General features: G+C 41.2%; 1 protein-coding gene across 1 annotated transcript; it reads right to left on the reverse strand.

The window, feature by feature from the left end:
* Nucleotides 1–10,981: 10,981 nt before the first annotated feature.
* LOC135417286 (carboxymethylenebutenolidase homolog) lies at nt 10,982–16,033 on the reverse strand. Its single transcript, XM_064661181.1, has 5 exons — nt 15,734–16,033; nt 14,983–15,090; nt 12,967–13,109; nt 12,474–12,565; nt 10,982–11,317 (listed from the first exon to the last, which is right to left on the reverse strand). Exons 1-5 carry the CDS (start codon nt 15,937–15,939, stop codon nt 11,138–11,140), a joined length of 729 nt encoding a protein of 242 aa, XP_064517251.1. The 5' UTR covers nt 15,940–16,033; the 3' UTR covers nt 10,982–11,137.
* Nucleotides 16,034–20,656: the final 4,623 nt, after the last annotated feature.

Genomic DNA, 20,656 nt, shown 5'->3' on the forward strand with positions numbered 1-20,656 from the left:
GTCTCCCATAATCTTCTCACCAAATACCTAAGCCCAGCAACCTTCGACATAGCTAGTCCCAACAGCCCAAGACATTTGCTATCCCAGGAAGTTTAGTTTTGTCTCTAGTTAGTCTGACTCCTTCTCCATGTTTTCTTGTCAATAGCTTTCCTCTGTGTTATTAAGGCAGCAAAGCCTGCTAGTGACAGGTCTTTGCTGATAAATGCTGGGGCAGTGTTGCACATGGGAGGGGAAGATGTGATACTCCTCTTGGCTCCTATCATCGCATTCCCTAGGGAGCCACTGGCTCTCATTGCTCTGGGATGCTGCAGCCATCAGTTGCATGATGGGCAACTACTCTGACACAATCAAAAACTCTTTTCTTCTTTCCATACAACATCTTAAAGGATCGGTCTGTTACACTTGGCAAGACACCAGATGAGAATTGTGCTTTCTCATGGCTTGTGTTACCGGGCACTTTTAAACAAAGCTTTTTGAAGCAAAGGAAGCAACTTGCAGTCTATGTTTCCAACACTGGATGACAAAACTCATCACTAAGCCACTACTAAGAGACTTGTCCTTGAAGGAGGGCAATGAAGATAGTGAAGGGCTTTGACAGGAAGCCATATGAGGAGCGGCTGAGGTCACTTGGTCCGTTCAGTTTGGAGAAGAGGAGACTGAAGAGAGACGTCATTGCAATCTACAACTTCCTTGTGAGGGGAAGAGGAGGGAAAGGCACTGATCTCTTCTCTGTGGTGACCAGTGACAGGACCTGAGGGAATGGCCTGAAGTTGTGTCAGGGGTGGTTTAAGCTGGATATTAGAAAAAGATTCTTCACACTGTAGCACTAAGTCTGATGAGAAACTTGTTTGAACATGTTTTAGGATGGCTCTTTGTGGTCCCTTTGTAAACACATGTTTCTTCTTCCCAACACCCCCCACAGCAACTGTTATCTCCCATGCAGGAATGTCCTGGGAAAGGTGTCCTGAGGTGTCCCATTGGTCCTTGTTAACCCCTTCCTGTGATTGGGTGTTCCTGTAAGCCCCTTGAGACTTCTAATTGGTTAACCTGTGATTCTCCCTAACCCTATAAATGTGACATCCCCAACAATAAACACTCTCTTGCCTCCTCTCCACGCCCGGTGTGCTGTCTCTGTGCCTGCCATGGGGCCACGTGGGTGGTGGGGGGAGGGGGGAGCACCTCTCCCCTCCAGGCTCGGGGCCTGAAAAACCCTGTCGCTGGAGTTCCCTTTCCCTATCCCTCAAGACGTCGGAATGGTTCTTCAGATGGAGAAGGAACCACAACTGGGCTCCCCCACGTTGAGGGTGGGGAAAGGGATCCAGAACTGGTGCCCCGTGTGAGGAAACGAATTTACTGAACTCTTCTATGAAGATAGGTGATTCCTAAGGCGCAGATGCGACATCTGTGTTCCCCGACGCCCCGAAGTCTTCCCCAATATGGCCTGAAGTTGTGTCAGGGGTGGTTTAAGCTGGATATTAGAAAAAGATTCTTCACACAGAGGGTGATTGAGCACTGGAACAGGCTCCTCAGGGACATGATCACAGCACCAAGCCTGTCTGAGTTCAAGAAGCATTTGGACAATACTCTCAGGCATATGCTGTGACTCTAGAGATGGTCCTGTGCAGAGAAGGGGGTTGGACTCGATGATCCTTGTGGGTCCCTTCCAACTCAACATATTCTGTGAATCTGTGATTCTATTCAAAGCAAAATAAAAGGTCGCTAATTCAATCTCACTTCTAAGGAGTCATTAAAAAAGGCCACCTTTGCTGGTAGATTAGCTGCGTCCAACCTCAAAAAAAACAAAACCAAAAAACAACAAACAAACACAAAAAAGAATTTAAAAAAAAAAAAAAACACGGAAAAAAAGGCAGTCTCTAACAGCAGCAGGCAATGTGATATCCAGCTCCCTGACATGTTTTTTTTTTTTTCATGGCATCTCAAGCTTTCAGCCAGTCACCAAACATAGACCACTCATCAGAAGACTTCTAAACTTCTCTTCCTGAAAAAAGTCACACACACGCAGACACACACATACACACAAAACATAACATTGAATGAATTAATCAAACACTGAGATTTTTTTTTGGCCCTTCCTAGCATGGAAGGTTTCTATCCAGTCATAATTTTGATTTCTTTTTCCTAAGTAATGTTTTTAAATACCATTGTTACCTCTTCTACAGATACCTATGAGTGTCAGAAAGCATTGATAGATATCTATATATTCTTTTTTTTCAATGCCTAAACCACAAAATACATTTTGTGATACAAATCTGGAAAATATTAATACTTTTATCCCTACTATTTACCGGTTTTGAGAACATAATTTGAAACTGTACACAGTAAAACAATAGACTGTCTTATAAAAGATGAAGTAACTAGGTCCTGATTACAAAAATTTTAATTTTGCATACAACATATACCATTTAACATAAATGCATCATTAAAGGGTTCCATGTAAATAAAGACAATTACATAAAATAGATGTTTACTACAGAGCACTCACTTATGAGCTAGAAAAAAAACTCAGAAAGACATCTGATAGACTGAGATCAGCAAAAAACAAGCAAAGGGAAACTCTGTGGGAAGAAAGGGAGGAGTGTTTTACTGATTTGGTGACTGGAAAAAGGGAAGTACAGGAAGAGTCCACTCAGTACTGCAGAGTTCCTGCATCACGAGGGTGCCCAAACCCTGGCTCAAGATGACCTCAGCTGAAATGTGTTGTGTGACCAGCAGCACAGTTGTGGTGGCTGATTCAGTAATGAATAGTAGAGTTTTTTCATGCAGAAGGAAAAAAGTAGGGACTCCATCACATGATGGCAGAGGCTGCCATCACTAGGTCACCACCAGATGTTGCTGTGTGTTCTCCCAAGACCGACCCATAGGGAAGCAATGGGATCCCTGGGAAATAACAATCATCTTTCACTTATTAAACGTCTTTGGCTCTCTCCCTCCTCAGACACACCTTGTATATGATAATGATCATGGTGAAATGACTGGATTGGTTTGGCCTAAATCAGACCAAAACATGTTGCAAGCATTTATTATTTTTTTAACTTGTTTGATCATTTCTATCATTTCTGTGGGGAAACAAAAACAATAAGCCCAAACCAAAAACCAACAGTGACATCCACAGTGTAGTGTGTTTGGAAATGTATGGGCAAAACTGTGCTGCCTTTGGATAACTACCTGTCAGAAACACACACACTGCTTTGAAAATGAACCTTCTCGAGCCCACAAAGAACAGGTTCTTTCCCATTCAAACTGATCTAATAAGAAACTACAAGCCATCAGTCTTCACATGGTCTCTGAAATACATCTATCTCCTCACCTCATACTGCACTAGGAAAAAATCCAGCTATTTTCCTCTCAGTAGACATCAGTGCACCAGTTCAGAAGTGTCGTGAAGCAATCAGGCAAGACATATATGACTTCATTCAGACACTACTACCTGAAAACTCTCAGTTCTCCTCCTGTCTAGAGCAATGGATACACCAGTCTTCTCCCTTGACCACTGCAGTACTGGCAGTATAGGCGGAGGGAAAGAAAGTATTACAAAAAGAAGTGTGACACGGCATGAATCACTGAGAAAAATTACAAGTAAGGTAATGTGGATAAAGACCAATTCATCAGACACTGAGTACTTTTGACAGAGCAGACTGTCAATGTAACAAAGCAGCATAGTGTTGTACCAGTGATTTGCAAGTATCCTGCACAGCATGAAAAGTGTGTGTCCATTCTCATGTTGAGAATGTTTGCATTTGGTCACAAGACAAACATACTTCCAAACATGGAGCAGAATAGGGGATATCAAGTCCTCAGAAAGACAGTAGCAAGCAGCATGCTATAGACCAATTAATTGTTCCAGTGTATCAGAAAATCCAAATGTTCACAAAGGTAGCATTCTTATCTTCAGAGACACAGAGCTCCTTTCAGTTCCACAGATAGATCTCAGCCACATGGCAACTGTTTGCTGACATTTGATTTCCTTCATTCTCCATAGACTTGAGGGAATTAAAGGCACTATCTCTCCAAACTAGACCGCTACAGAATCACATGGAGGTTTGCTTTTTGAAACTGCAGGCCAGCTCAAACCCTATATTAAGGTTTATAAAGTATAAAGCAAATGGAGTACCTTGCAGCATATCCAGTTTTTGCAAGATGTTGCTGCATTTTGGAATTTAACTGTTGCAGGGTATCAAAAATGAATGTGAAACATTTGCACGGGGGGGGAAAAGGAGATTGTATTTAATACCCCATGTGTATTTCTGCAGATGACAATTTTTTTAAATCCCATAATATAATTCAGCTTGAATAACTGTTTATTTTAAAAAGACTAAAATAGAATAAACACTTATGTTTCAGAACATACTATTTTTAAAAGCTGTCTCACATTGCTAGGAAAATTATCAGAATCACTTTTTACTGCATCATGTATTCTACACATACTACATGTGCGGTCACTTCTTCTGTAAACAAAAGAGAGTGAGAGAAGCATGCTGTACTCTGCAACATTCCACAGCAATGTTCCTTTTTGGTTTAGTATTATGGAAATATATTGTTCAAACTGCCCTTGTAATAGTTTCCTCTCGTGTATGAGAATAACAGTTAGGCTAGAAACCATAAAGAGGGAGATTTCTTGGAGAAGAAAAGATTTCTTTCATGTATCCATTAGTTGTTATCATATCAGCCATGTATCTGGCATTTGGGTGTTGCCGTCCAAGCATATCATGAATCACAGTCAGGGCTTTGCCAGTGCTGGCAGGTGGTTTGCAAACATATGCCTTGATGTGCTCAACTTGTACTTCCTGCCCACAACCCTCATAGTCAAACCTGTCTCCAATACCGTGTGGGCCATCATTAGCCATCTAGGAATATGCAGGAAAGCAAAAATGAAAACCAGTTGTTATTTGAAGTAACAACTGTGATTATGAATCATTATCTTCATGCAATCCCCCCAGTCCCCTCCAGACACCTAACACCCACTTGGTAGTGCAAGGTTGGAAGAGAAACTGCAGGTGTTTATTGTAAATAGGCTGTTGACACATTCATTCCAAAAGTATTCATGAATTTCTGGTTAGTCAGCGCAACCCATGAGCGTGGAAAGGCCAGAAGAAGGGGTTATGTCAGTCTACCATTCCTAGCTTTGTGCCTGGAGCAATCCAGCATGTGATAACTACATTTCCATGAGAGTCCTCTCACACTGTGTTACATAACTATTCCTCTCATGTGGTCTTACAGTTCCTCCTCATAGGCAGACACCTTGTAACCTCTTGCTGTTTCTCCTGGGAGACAACACTGTCAGCATGGTGCTTTTCTGACCACTGTTCCCCTAAAGTTTTCTTTCTGTATGTCCCCTTTCCCTTCATCCTTAGGGAATCCAAAGCCGTGCTGCCTACATGCACTTTGCTGGTCCCTTGTATCCACTGTTACGTACAATACTTTTCCAGGGAGCCCATCATTAATTGGTATCTCTAAAGGTTCTAATAAACCAACTCAAAGAAGGTAAATCAGCAGGTTTCCCTGCAAGTTACCTACTATGTAATCTGAACTGAGAGTGGTTAGAAGAACAGAGAGATATACCACTGTCGTGCATGTAACACACCCTCATACATCACAGATACGTAACTTCTCTAGAGGTGTATATTTTAAATGACAAACTGGAAACTATTCCATTTCTTCTCAAGTGAAGGAGGTTTTCTGAAGAGTATGCGACCTAAGAGGTCTTCTCACAAGAGTCCCTCAAGTTCAGTATAATTTCTTGTTCCTTTCAACAGGAGACAGGACACTGTACCACCTTTTTAAACCAAACTAATATTTGGTGTCCCCTTCTCTTTCCTCTCCACAGGTAGTAGATGGTCATATACAGAGCATTTTTTCTATCCTAGTCTGAGAAGCCATTTAACCTCACTCTGCTCCCACTCTTAACTGATCAAAATGAAACTGTTTGCTTATTAACATGAACTGGTCTCTTTTCCCATGTAAGTGTATGCACTGGAACAATATTCCTTGGTCTGGCTGGTCCCCTCACTAAAGTGAAATGCAGAACGATGGCAATAAAAATCGAATGCACTCTTCGATGCTTAACTGGTTTTTGTTAGGAATATATTTTAACCATTTATCCCTTTCTAGATATTCTAACTAATTCAAATAGATGTCAAATAAAACCTTTAATACACTTCCAGCACTCTCTCCCCTCTTCAATTTCTCTGCTACATTGTAACACAGTAAATGGTATTAAAAACAGTTTCAAGACGTCATCTATCACACAAACCCTCTCTATAAAATAAAACCAAATGGCAAAACAATTTGGGTAAGACCCAGTTTAGGCAGAGTCTGATCTGTGGACTTCTAACACTGCCAACCACAGCACAAAAGCATGTGTGCTGCTCTCTCACCCAGAGTGGTGAGCCTGGGGCAACAGGATCAACACAGAAATAGGTCGCAAGATCCAAAACAGCTCTAGTTTGGAACACTTCTGTGCCTTCTCCTTCATCCATTTATTTATTTTTCCTGCTGCTCATCAGCCCTTGTCCAGTTTCTTCTGTAGCACGTCTTCAAGGTGGCAACTCCCCATTTTCTCTTCCAGAAAGCTCTGATCCTCAATCATAGAAGTGCCAGACACAAAAATGGAAAAAACGGTCTCCACAATACTCCATACTGTAGTAGAGGCTTCTCCTACCTCTAGTGAGCACTGGCGATGCTTGGATGGCAGGAGTTCAGATTTACTAGTTACTATTTACTAGCTATTGAATACTACTTGTTCAGTGATAAATATTTGGACTTCCCCTCTCAACTGAGTTTTAGTTTGCTGAGTCATTTTAAAGTGATTTTGCACTATTTGGTCAATCAATTTTAACAGAGAATTGCAAGGAAATTAACTCAGCGTTTTGGAACTAATACTATTTGCCATGATTAAAATTCATTTAAACAGCTTAATATAACTCTATTTATACTTGCTTATATAAGAAAAAAAGATCTTACAATGAGTAAGCACAAACAGAATACCTCTGGGGTAAAATTTACGTCATCCTTCTTTCAACTCACTGGCTTGTCAAGTTCTAATGATATCTTAAGGCAATTCGATTTTGCTGTGTACAGGAGATAAATTGATAAATATTCAGTAGAGCCAAATAAAATGCAGGGTGTGGCAGTGTTTTATGACAACAAGTGTTTTCTCTGAATAACTCCTAGGGAGGAGGTGACATTCCACCTTTTATCACAACCCGGCGAGCAACCTTGTTGCTCGCAGAGACAGCATTGAAGAGCTTTGCTTGCTACAGCTTCTCACTTACTAGGAAGCCAGGTTTCCTTTGACACTGGTGTACCTTTACTGCAGGATTTGACAGGGACCATTCAGAGTGTTGATTACTGTAATTAGAGCCAAAATACCCAGAAGTCTTCATGCGAATCAAGGAGAGGGGCCCCATCTTGTGGACATTTCCTGGAGTGAGTATGGTCTGGCTGTGAAGCTGTTGACCACAGTGCTGTTTATGCAGTGCTGGAAGAGTAGCTGTGATAGCCAGCTGCACCAGCATCTCATCTAAACTAGTTATGTCTGGGCTGAGAAGTCAGGGGTTATGTTAAAAATCTGCCTCATTCCCTCTCTCAAGGCAAACAATCCTCCCATTTCTGCAGGTGTGAAGAATCCTGCCTCAATGCAGGTTTAGAAACCTGAAGGGAAGTTTTACCTACTTCCTGCAAACCCCTTGCCTGCACACTGAAGAGAGGGAACGAATGCTGAGTGCAAGGGGAGGTGATCTGAGATGAGGTCAGGGCATCCACCACGGTCAAACAACCAAGCCCAGGAACAATTTATCGGGGGCTCCGGAAGCAATGGCACACATGGCCACATGCTGTGAGCAGCAGGAGAGCCTGGATGCCCAGAAAGGCTAGAGACACCCTGTGCCAACTCTAATGACCAAGGGCTGAGTACATTTGGAGAAGAATACAGGCAGGCTTTCACATCTCTTCTATAAAAGTTGTTTACACAACCTGCAGCTGCATCCCACACATACTATCCCACACCTACAACCTGGCTCCTTAGCTTCACCTAAGGAGGCTCCCAACTGAACACTTATTTTTAAGAACCTGTGTAGTGTTTGAGAAAACAGATAGGAAAAAGCTGTTGTACATGCAGTGTGTGTTTCTAGCCCACTTCAAACAACTGGCATTTTTCACTGCAGGACAAGCTACAGCAGACACTTGCTTTCAAAGTTCCCTTGAATTCCTATTTTCATGATTACATGCTTGCCCCTTGTCTCATGTATGACATGATGTATGGTGCTGCTTTCACAAACCCATGATACTTGGATAATTTTTCTGAGGTCATGCAGGCAGAGGAGTGGTGCCAAGGGCCTGAAGCTCTCCTTGGACTATGTGGGATTGGGACCTGGATGTCTGGCTGCACAAGATACAGCTAATGACCTGGTACAGCCATCTGGGGACATGGGCTAACAGAGACTTGTACAGAAAACACCTGGTCAGATTGGCATGGGGATTTTGGAGATTAGAGGATGTTTGAGGTCGAAGGCACACCTGGAAGTCACCTTGTCCAATCTCCTACCATGGATCAGGACAAGATCACAACACTCAAAGCTTCACTCACCCTAAAGGGTTTTTAAACTCCCCGAAGAGGGAGATTCTGCCACTTCTATTGGCAGGTTACTCCAGAGCATGGTAGTGTGTCGCTGATAATGTCGGAACGGCCAAAGCGACACAGATATCAGACGTAGTCCAGGTGTAAGATGATCAGAAAGCTGTTTATTGCTCTCAAGTGTTTCTTTTATACTCTTTGTACACTATCGTGCCACAACACAATTGGTCAAAAGTCTCAAGCATAAAAAACTGTAGACACTGCACACACTCTTATTGGTGACACTGAAGACACTGTCCATGCTGTGACATGCTATTGGTGACACTATACACATTTTGATTGGTGACCTTTGGTCTGGGCTGCATTATGTTTGTTCCATCCAGCATTACAGTAAATATTTCCTAAAAGTTGTTTACATTCTTCGTCACTAATTGCCAGGCTGCTGACAGGTTCTCTGTCAACCCCGACAGTAGTGAAACATCTTCCCCTCCTCGGAGCTCCACGTTTCTCCAAACTCCTGCTGCTTCCTCGCCTTTCCCTATGCCCTTCCGCCCTTCCAACACGAGACCGCCTTCACCACCACCGTTGAGGGAGAAGGCGGGGGCAGCACCCCAGCCCAGCCTCGCCCCACTCCCGCTTCCCAGTGGCTTTCTCGTCAAGTCAGGCCCCGCGGCTGCCGGGATCTGGGGCGGGAAGAGCTCTCTGCAGCAGTCGGTGCCTGCCCGCAGGTAACTCTCTCCCACTGGACACAAAGCGCCCTGTGCTCCCGGTACACGCGGGTGCTGGGGGTGCGGCCCCGGCCTCCTGCGGGACAGGTGAGGGCTGCAGGTGAGAATGATGGTGGTCCTGGATCGGTAGCACTTCTGCATTTCCCCCCCCGGTGCCGCCTGAAACCTGGTCTAGAGTTGTAAAGCACATCCAGGGAAGTATTAAAAAAAAGTATCTAAACCAAAACCAAAACACACATACTTTTCATTTATTCTTCTTGGTGTCAGAGGAAACTCATTTCAGCAGGTCACTGCGTGGAGCAGGACGCTGAGTTGCAGAGCATGGGGCTGCTGCTGACGGCTTTGCAGATGCACATCACCCCAGCAAGAAGGCCAGGCACCAAGATACCCGTGTGCTCCCAAATGGCATCTCCCTTGGCTCTGACACAACACTTGTGTTTTCCATTTCAAGTTTCACTCTCTCTGGCTATGGAACATCCTCTGTCACCATGTCCATAGCCATGCCTCCATCAACACGGCTGCCCAGAAGATGAAGACAGACATGCTGACTGGGCACACAGACACTGCCTGGCACAGCTGAGAGCTGAGCAACAAGCAGTGTGTACAGTGCCTCATGGCTTCTCTCCTCACAGCAGTACTGTTTACATACTCAGTCTGTTGAGGGATGTAGACAACCACCATGCCGAGACCATACAGTTACACTGATAGGATAGCAGTGTGTGAAACTGCCAGACATGCCTGATACCAAAGGGAAAATTGTATTAATGTAGATGGCTAGCCTTAATTTATGGGAACATGAACAAGGCAACAGGATGAGAAGCTGTTGTAGACAATAAAAAGGGACATGGGTTCCTTAGAGAATCTCTGAGTAAACACTAGTTGCCAAGTCATTACTAAGGCAATTTAAAAAAAAAAAAAAAAAAGCACAGCAGGTCAACAAAACTGAAGCCAGTGTGGTAAGAGTTAATGGGCATGCTTATTTTTGTTTATGCATTATGTAGCTGGAAGGATGTAAAGGTGATAAAGAACAAGGGATATAATGTGAAGCAAACAATATAACCAGGACTGAGTGGGGGTACCTGTTTGTCAGCCCTGATCACCACAGTTTGAACCAGGACAACAAATCCACTGTTTCCACAGGTTCATAGAATAGCATACAGAATAGAACATGCTGAGTTGAAAGGGACCCATCAGGATTAGGGACTAGTTATATTTTTCCTTGACATTCATGAAGAAATACTAGAAGTACCCTTCTTAATATTGCCAAGGTAATACTTGGAGAGCGCCACCTAACAACATCATTCCTTCCTAACTCTTTAATATAGCCAAGTGTTTGTTTCACACATGGGAAATTCTGCCCAGGATAGCAGTGTAACTGAGACAAATGCTTTGTAGATAATAAAAGAAAATGTCTGTATGCAAAACCAGGGTGCTTGCGTGTTAACACCTATGGCCACCAATCATCATACCAAAACAAAGCCTGAAATTACTCAAGTACATTGAAATTACTCAAGTCATGCTCACTGTCAAAGACAAGTGGATAAACAGTATCATTACTATCAAGGTCATAATGCAAAATAATTAAGCAAATAGGAAGCAAGGTAAATTCAAACAATTTTTAATGCCTAATCATTCATTAGTCCAACTTTGATTTCAAAATCTTCTGTAAATATTGTAAAAAATAATTTAAAACTATAAATTAAAATGTACCTATTTTAGTTTGTGACAACTTTCAACATACTTTTTCTTTGACTGTTTTCTTCTCTCAATTAAATCACTCACTGATCTTGAAGCCTATCAATCCCTTCTGCTATTGTCAAACAAACATTTTGATCCAATCAATCATATCCTTTCTAGCTTCTTCAATATAAGGTTTATCATCAGGTTTCATATCTTCCGGCTTCAGTTGTGCAAAACCATGAACTTGTCCAGGATAAACTTTAATTTTATATGGAACTTTACAATACTGTTTCAACTTCTCCTCCAATAAGAAGACCTGTAAAAGAAAGTGGTTTTCCATTACATTGTCGTTTCTCGTAGAAAAAAACCTCTTTGGGATGTAAGACTGAAAGTATTGGTGAGTCTAAGAACCTCAACAGTTACAGCAAAGATGGTCTGGTAAATCTCATTGTCACAAATGAACTGGTGCATTTCTATTCAGATTCTTAGGCCTGTCATCTATACATCTAAGCTCTGATCTTAAGAGAACATATTCCATAAACCTCAGTGACCATCAGTCCAAAACATTTTGATAGGCTTAGTAACAGAGTTTAAGAAAACACAGAGGGTTGTTTTTTTTTAGTTTGCTTTACAAAAAGACACTGTTCCTGCACAATCTTTTGGTAATAAGTACATGCAAAGTACTAATCACATGTTTATGTACACATATACATCTGCAGACACGTTCTTGTGCTTATTTGTATTAAAAAGTTAGAAAATAGGAGAATGAACACTTATTTTGCCTCAAAAACTTAATTCTGCCCATTGTGTAGACTAGAGAGATTTCTGTAATTTATTTCATGTTCTTTCTTTTTTTTTTTTATCCTTGTCACTGAAGAAAAAGAATTTATTCACAGAAGAGGGCACCAGTTTCCTACACATGTATTTATCCAGCCTCTTAGATATGCTTATGGTAGGGGTTATATCAGAACATAGATGGCGGCCAAGAGTCAAAAGAGAGTCCACAAATTGTTATCATCTCAGTTAAAATCCACACCCGGTCTTCCCATACAGTTCATTTTTTTCTTCTTATGCCAAAAGCAATTGGTCATTGGCCCCCATCATCAGAAAGTTTAGTTACTAAGCTGAAATTACTTTTTTTTTTCTCCTAGTACCTTAACTACCTGATTTCTCATCCACAGCAGTAGTATCTCAAGGTTTTGAGATGCTCGGCTCATACCAGTTGGATCTCCCTGTCCAGTTTCACACTTTGCTTATCTAGCCATTTGGAGATTGATGATTTGTCTTTACTGCACTTCTCACCTCAAAAAAGAAGCTTTGAATAACCTAAGCAAGATATATGGGAAGCTGAAATACAAACAAAACAATCTAGACTGTCTAATTTTTTGTATCTGAAAATGGTTTCTAAAAAGGATTTTTGTGTGGGATAAATGAATTATCAGAAAAGTAGTATTTCCAGTACAAAAGTTTACCTGATCCAAAGAAATGGTGTGGTCTTTCTCACCAAAAATGAAAAATGTCGGATTTAGTAAATTGTATCTTTCTTCAGAGTCTCTAATTATTCCTATAATGTTTTGAGAAACAGTCTGTTAGTGAGGTTAACAGTCTTGCAAGATAAATGGCAAATTAAAAAACAAAGTTGCTATTAAGGTTTACTCATTAGGTACACTACTTAGATCAATACAGTTTATATTTGGATGAACAAAAAGCATTTGGAAAATATATTTTGTTGCTCTCCAAGCACTAAAATAAGATTAGAAAATTTTTGTGCAAAAGAAAACAATTTTTTTCTTGTCTACAGTATTAAAATTTTTATACAAATATAGCATATTGCTGAAATAACCATAATTAAAATCTGCAACTCACCTGTGAGTTTTTACAGAAATTGCTACAAAGCAATAACTACAGTTACAAGCTATGCATAGTCATGAGAACCCAAGTAAGTTTTCATGTGTTCTACACTACCATAGAGGGACACCCCAGCGGTTAATTGAGGATTTTTCAGCATCAAGTGGTGTACTGCCATTCCACCCCAGGAAAACCCAACGATACCAATCTTCTTTGCACCGCATTGTTCCTTTAGATACTTCAAGACAACATCAGCTTCCCTAAGACATATAAACAAAAGTAAACTAAGGACTCTATTGCAGAAGCAATATTTGACAATTTAAGAAGAAAATCACAAGAGTTACATGATATTGTTTTCTGTGCTGCACCTCCAATCATTTAATACAGGGATTACTTTAAAAAATCACATTTCAGCCTAGAACAGCATCTTCTATTATTAAATGAGAGTTAACATCTCTGGTCCTAGTTTAGGGAAGTACAGGTGTAGGTACTTAAATACTTACCTGAATTGTCACCTGCTCCTGTGTTTTCAAAATTAGCAAATTTTTAATTGAACCACTTTGTCTAGGAGAGGACAACTAAAGACAAGACATATCTGGAAGCAGAACAACATCTTGCATTATGGACTGTAGGAATAGATAAGCTTCACTGTACTATCTCTACAGAATCCACCTATTTAGATAAAGATTTATCCTGACTATGTCATTCCTGTTGCATGAGTTAATACTAAAATATCCTACCAAGCCCACATGCAACAATGTTACACTAAAGTAGCAATTACTCAAAAGTACACTGTCAGTATCTATAATGTTTAAAAAAACAAGTTTTACATGAAGTATAATGAAAAAAAAATGAAAATTATTTTCAACGCAGACAAAAGCAAGTCAATTTTTTTTAAAAATTCCTGACTTCTTAAGCCTCAATAGTTTAATCTTCTTCGTTATCTACAGAGTTTGAAATAAAGTTTAAATGCAGATTGCATAAACTAATAACTATATTTTCAAATAGTAGGTATATCATCACAGGTTTGGTTAGGCTGACCAAAAAAAAAAACATTATGAGAGTGACATGAAGAGGAGATTGTGCCCTAGGCCTGTGGCCAGGCTTTTTCAGATTTGGCTTGTATGGAAGGGTACTAAGAAAGTCATGGGTGTGTTGGATTCCAAGTTTTCTGGCAGAGCAATGGATCCAAACCGGAGGGGACCCTCAAAAGTGAATACTGAAAAGACAGCACAGGCATGACCTGAGATCTCCATTTTTTATGGCAGTGCCCACATATCTGCTCACTCTTTGGAGTAGAATTTTTTTATAGTAGTTAGTCATTTGCCTTTTCAAAAACATCTGACACAGCTTCTGCAACTATATTGTCAAAAACATAAGTGAGAGATATTGAAGTCAGGCTGTCACTGCTGGGATGTCTGGAATGGGTCAGAAGAATACTTGTGCCTTACAAGGTGGTAGGTGAGTAAAAGGATGTCACTGCCTACTGTCATCTTCTGAAGTTTTGAGCTGTGGTGATAGATGTTGAAGAAAGCAATGTCTCCCCGTAACTCAGAGAAGCCTTGTTACAGGCACTGCTAGGCTGTACAGACAGTGGTCCCTCTATTTCACACAGAGAAAAACAGTATAGTTGATCAGATGCATCTTGGGTTTTGGGCAATCTTGCAAAATTTTGTGTAGTGCTGCTCAGGAGAATATCATCTGTACCTATCATAATCTACAAGCCAGAAAGCAAGATGGGCAAGTGACAGCCAGCAGATAACATCAGCAATTATAGAAGTGTTTTTCTTGTTATCTTGAGGAACTGGGGGCAGAATCAGCACTTGTGGATGAGAGTGCTGGGTATTTCATAGCTTGTGAAACACTGGGAGGCTGTGTGGCCAGTATAACATAGTTAGAAAAGGGCCCAGGAAAACAAGATGGGGACAACAAGCAGAGTGATGGGCAGAGCAGATGATTCTTTTCAAATCCCAGCCAAGACAGTGCCTGGACTCACAGAAGAATCACCCAGAATTAGCAATTGTGTTTGTGCAGCCAGCTTGCCCTTCTGTGAGTTGCCATTCTAACATTTCATACAAATTCCCCTTGTTTGCTGGATGCTTTTTAAAGTTCTAGTATAAATACGTATCTTACTTGTCTACTTTCATAGGATCGTGATGTTTCATCCAGTCAGCAAAGTCAGCCCAGTGATCAGTAGATTTCCAGGGTTCTGTTCCCTTGAAGAAGTCTGGGCAGATGGCTCTGTGTGAGACACAGAATGAATTCAATTTTCATATCCAGTTGGGGAGAATCTGTGAATGTCTAAATGTCTCCTAATGTCTTCCACTCCAGAGTGCACTTCTACATGGCTACTATCTGAATTATGTTTTACTCATACTTTTCTGACAATCAGCAGAGCTAAAAGTATATGTCTTTGTATGGAAAAAACCCACCAAACCACGAATAAATGCTCATTGTTTCCTTAGACACACTTAATGCAAAAGTAAAGGAAGTAAGCTACCCTCTTCATTCTATATAAACACATATATACCTCTTTACTATTAAAAGATAAAGCAAATGTTCAAAAGGTTTGGTTCTGAAAAGCTTATACAACTGAAAATAGATACCAGCATTTATCTTTTGATCACCTACACTGCTACATAAGCACAAACACTGGCATTTCATGACGCCTTGTGGCTTTGTGCTCAGGTAGCCACTTAATGGGTCAGTTTTAGTAGCTTTGGTGGCTTTGTGGAAATGTTTTGTCCCTCTCCTTTTTTATTCACTCAGCCTGAAAAGGCATGGTTGCCCTATGCCTATGCAAAACATCACATGCCATGCCTAGCTTTGGGCCTGGTGATCTATTAATGCATTTAAGAGGAAGACAGGAAAGAAAGTTGCTTACAAATATCCATGACCGGCAATCAAATCGACTATGTATCTAATATCTGGGAACTGCCATCCAAATACATCATGAACCACAATCACAGCTTTGTCCGTGAAAAAAGACGGTCTACAAACATATGCCTTAAGGTACTCAATTTGTACTTCATGTCCAAGGCACCCATAGTGAGATCTGTCTCCAGTATTATATAGAAAAGGATCAGCCATTTGAAAACCTGGAAAAAAAAAAAGACAGCAAGAAAGTAAAACAAATTTGTTAAAACAAATAATTAAGGGCAAATAAAGGCAAACACGATCTGCAGAAAGTAGTTTAGTAGCTTCTGTAAATAACATTGACATCCTTGTCTGAAAGGAGAAAGTAAAAAAAAGCAAAAGTAATGTTCCAGTGCAGAATGGCTCCTAGTCCATTGTGTGTTATTAAGCTGAGAATGAAGAGAAATACCAAAATCAGAGTTATAAAATAACTTACAAATAAACTCTGCATGTTGGTCTTGATAATCATGTCATGTTTGTTCTGCTCCCATGTGGCTCTGTCAGCACTGGTGGGATGCTGTACAGCTTCAGATGTCACTCTCTCCCCAGGCATGGGGCCATTGTGGGGACTCCATGTGTGTTTCTCTGAATTTTTTGTAAGGACCACAGCACTCAACTGCTACATTAAAGTATAGTGCTCAGTGCTTCTCTCAGTGCTGGTGCCTGCTAGCTAACCTGTGCTTCTGTAGCAGCATCACAGCTGGTCCGGGAGCAGATGTATTGGATGCAGTTATGGAAGAACTGCAGTATGGATTTGATATGAACTAGATTCCCATGTGTTGGGCCTCTATGCCCTTGAAAGGGATTGCGAGAAAACAAGCATATATGCAAAGCTCATTCAGAATATGTGAGAGCATTTGGTTTTTTCCCTTCTCCAAAAGTAGCAATTACGGACAATGAACCAGTAGATGTGCTAGACAGATTAAAGTCAAAAGCTGTTCTGACTCTCTGTGTCAGGACCTTGGAATGGACTCTGTGCAAAAAGTAGATTGTGATCCTGTAATTAAAACTGGTGTTACAATGCCTCTATACAAGGTATCCAATTAAGTCTGCAGGGCCAATGTTAATAGTAGCATTTCCTAGTCATGTACTGACTTTGAAACTGTCCTTGGGGATGCAGTACACATGCTTATACATTATGGCTATCTCTGCTTCATCATTTCTACATCAGCCTATTATATGGTTTTGGGTTGTAACATGTACTTCATAAAACTATCTAGTCTTCATGGAAGTACAGCAAATTCTGTTAAAAATGTATGCCTTCCTCAGCTCTCCATTAACTACAATAGCAGAGGGCTAGATTTCACAGTCTAATGGGAAATTTTGCCAAGGCATTACAGACACATTTGGAACCATGGTGCAGACAGACTGAAGAACAGAGAACTGATGCCAAAGAGACTTACTGCTTTCTTATGCCTTACACAGCACTTCCCAGTTTGCGTGATTCACACAGGCTCAATAACAGCATCCAGATTTTATGTTCATTTAGACTGCTTTATACCCAAGACAATCAGCCTTCCCAATGTATAGTCCAGAGACACTGGTCTTCCCCATCCTCTCCCAACCCTGGGGCTGCTGTCACCAGATCTGGCAGGGCCAGCACTGAGTCTGAGCAAATACACTTGGCTGCAACCATAACCCCTGGCTGATAGCGTGGTGTAGAGATACAGGAACTGGGCAGACGTGGCTTTCCTGCTAGAATTAAGCTGCTTCAGGTATAGCCATTAGGTGGATCATCTCTCATCATGAGTAATCCCCTGCGCTGATATCTGACAACCGATTACATGTGTTAATTTTCTCCCACCTTTCTCAACGTCTGAATGTCAAGGCTGGTGCTAAAAAGCATGAAGCAGCCTGATCTTCAGGACTAATACCTCCACTGTTTTGGCATCATCTGAAAGAGGAAGTTGTAACACACATGGGGGAGTATCTCCCAGTTTAAGGCAGCTATAATGCTTGAAATGCCTGAAAATGCTTGAGAGAGAGGTCTGATCATGCAAAAATACTTCCTACCTCTCTTTTTATAACCTAAGATGAATGAGCTTGTTGAAGTGCAAGAGGCTGCCTGGAGAAACCACAGGCACACCCAAAGATAGCTAACACTACTGGCTTCTGAGATGGCAGCCACAGGCTTACTCCACTGAGGTCTTTTGTTCAGAAGGGCACAACCCGTGATATCCCCTTCAAGGAAGTAGTGTTTAGGAGGCATTAAGCATATAAGGTACTTGTGAAACAGCCTATTCCCTATCTATTGGTTGCTTCTCAGAAACCATTTCTTTGGCCTGTATTGACTGAGGCCCAGCCAGCTGGCTCTCCTCCAGACACCAGGCTGCAGAGAACGTTAGTAAATAGTCAACCACACCTGAACTGCTTAGAAGTTTGATGGGATCCTGTTCAGTCAGAAGCTTTATTTGCTCCCGCCTGCTTTGTCCCACGCAATGTGGCGTGGCAAAGCAAAAAGCCAGGATATTTCCTACCTATCCTGTCTCACCTCATTCCCTCTTCCCATCAATTCCAGCTACTACACTTTTCCTTTTCCTGCTTTCCCCATGGCACCGTTCCAAGCAGGCAGCATCCTGACTTTATGCCCCGCGCCTCATCACTGAACTCCAGCACAGAGGAGATGCAGGGCCTGGTGGGAACAGGGGGAAAACTGACTGCTGGTAACAGAGAAAAAAAGACAGATTGATGAATCTGATGTCATCCTACTGCTCCTTAAGGGTCTTTTTGTAGCTTCTCCTTCTCAACAATGGTCCTGCTCTTCCTCAGGTGTCTTGATACCATTCAGCTTTTGTGCAAATAACATAAAAAACAAAGGAAATTATTTACACAAGGCAAAGGTGGGCTCCTTTGGGTAGTAGAACAGACACAAACTACTATATTTCTAGGGAGCAACTAATTACATGGTTAAATTCTGCTGAGTCTTAATTTTCAATATGAAAAAACAAATCCCTATTTGGAAAATGAGGTTAAAAATCTTTTTAAAAACAATCAGGTTAAACAGAGGCAAAGATATTTCTCAGGATAATCTCCACTTCTCAGAAGGTGAGTATGAGCACATGATCTCATGGCACTGTGCTGTTTGGCAGAACTTTGGACAATGATGCCAAGATGTGACATCTCTGCCCTTTTCCTGAGTCGAGTGATAACATTCTAATCTACAGCAGTATTTTATTTCAATGCTAAGTGCTCAATGGACCAAAAAAAGAAAAGAATGGAAATTCATTACCATAAGGGCAAAAAAAATTATTATAGTCCTTTGATGTGAACTTGCTACTGATGAACATAAATTACCTGTGTCCTCAGAACTATCACTGTGCCACAGCTTGTAGCAAGGACTCAAAGTTAAATCCAGTCTTTCCCAAAGTTGACAGCCTTTATCTTTACCTTATCCACCCCTTGCTACTAGTCTTTGTGCAATTTTTTTACTAAAACCAAAGTAATAGTATCTCCAAAGGAGTGGGTTTTGCTGAATTTTTCATGCCTTTTCAAAGAGCTATATCTTATTGCTTAACAATTTCAGATTTTCCCATTCAGCACAGGTAAAAGTAATTATCCTTTTCTTCTTCCAACTCAGTCTGTATGGACTGGTTTGCCATCACATACCTGGAGTACAGGATCCTGTTTTAGCCCAGCTTGCTTCTTCCGCTCAGTGAGACACCACCTAGATTTCTCTAAACACAAAAAGAAGAAAACCAGCTCTGCTGACAGTTTTGCTCCTAGTGCTGCCCATCCAGTTTCCAGGTGCACTTCAACTCTTCTGCAGACTTTGGGATTGGGAAGTGAGGAGGAGAGACTTAGCACAAGAGTCATCCTGAACGGAAGGGGTGGAGACAGATCATGCAGAGAGGCAGGGTGCAACAGGCTTCACATCAGTTGCCTTTACTATCTTTTATTTATTTATTATTTAAGGAGTTTAGGCAGAAAGATGAACCCAAACACTGCACTACAGTATTATGTGTGTGGTGCAGCCTTTTCAGACACTGCAGACATTTTAGACCTCAGCATTTATAACTGAGGTACTCAGCACCACTGATACATTTGCTGATGCATTTTCTTGAAGAATATTCATGTAATTTTATTGTCAATAATAAATGCCCTTAATGGGATTTGAGCTGAATTAAGATGAATCTGTTCCAGCAAACTTGCATCATAAAAAACTTAAGTCTCCCTAGCACACAGATTAAACATATTACAACCACACCCACAAGTATTCCCAACAAGTTGAAAAGTGTTCCAAGTTATTTTTGATTAGACTTGCTTTCAACAAGTGAAAAAGATTTGAGTCTGTAGTGGCTCGTTGAAATTTTCCATTCCTATTTCCATAATGACATTGTATGCAAGGAACATCAGCTTAGCCCTCAGGCTGAAGTATACTATAGCTTTCATTTTCTCTGTGTGTGTACGTGGTTTGACTGTGTGTGCATGTTGGGGGTTGGGAATGAGAAAGACAAAAGAACTCAAAGAAAATGACAATATAATTTCAAGTCAAAGATCAATAAGGAAATTTTGATTCTTACTGTATACGACAAACAAGTCCCACAGTCGTCTGCTAGACGTGACTCAGCAGTACCTGGTGTGGTAGTGACCACTGTAATCTATGACCATCTGTTAAAGAGGTGAAGGATGGATTCAGTTCACCAAACTTCAGGTATTTACACTGATGATGTCTACATGTCAGCAAGGTGTCTACACTCCCACAGTCATCATCAGGATTTAGGGTATGATTCACACTCCATGAGTGCCTTCTTTCAAATGAAATAGTCTCCTAGATGCCACCAGCTGTGTTGATCATGGAGTTTAATGGCAGTCGACCCACCTAGAGCAGGTGGAGATTCCTGTGCTGAGCACATAATCACCCAGGCACAATAAGTCCCACCTCTGTGTGCTG

This window comes from Pseudopipra pipra, chromosome 1 (genome assembly GCF_036250125.1).
Source record: "Pseudopipra pipra isolate bDixPip1 chromosome 1, bDixPip1.hap1, whole genome shotgun sequence".
Lineage (NCBI taxonomy): Eukaryota > Metazoa > Chordata > Aves > Passeriformes > Pipridae > Pseudopipra > Pseudopipra pipra.

Coding starts and splice junctions, on each gene's coding strand:
- LOC135417286 (XM_064661181.1), bottom strand. CDS start 15,939: ATGGCTGATCCTTTTCTATATAATACTGGAGACAGATCTCACTATGGG. Junction 13,110..14,982: donor GATCCTATGAAAGTAGACAA/GTAAGATACGTA, acceptor TATATGTCTTAG/GGAAGCTGATGTTGTCTTGA. Junction 12,566..12,966: donor CGCTGGGGTGTCCCTCTATG/GTAGTGTAGAAC, acceptor AAAACATTATAG/GAATAATTAGAGACTCTGAA.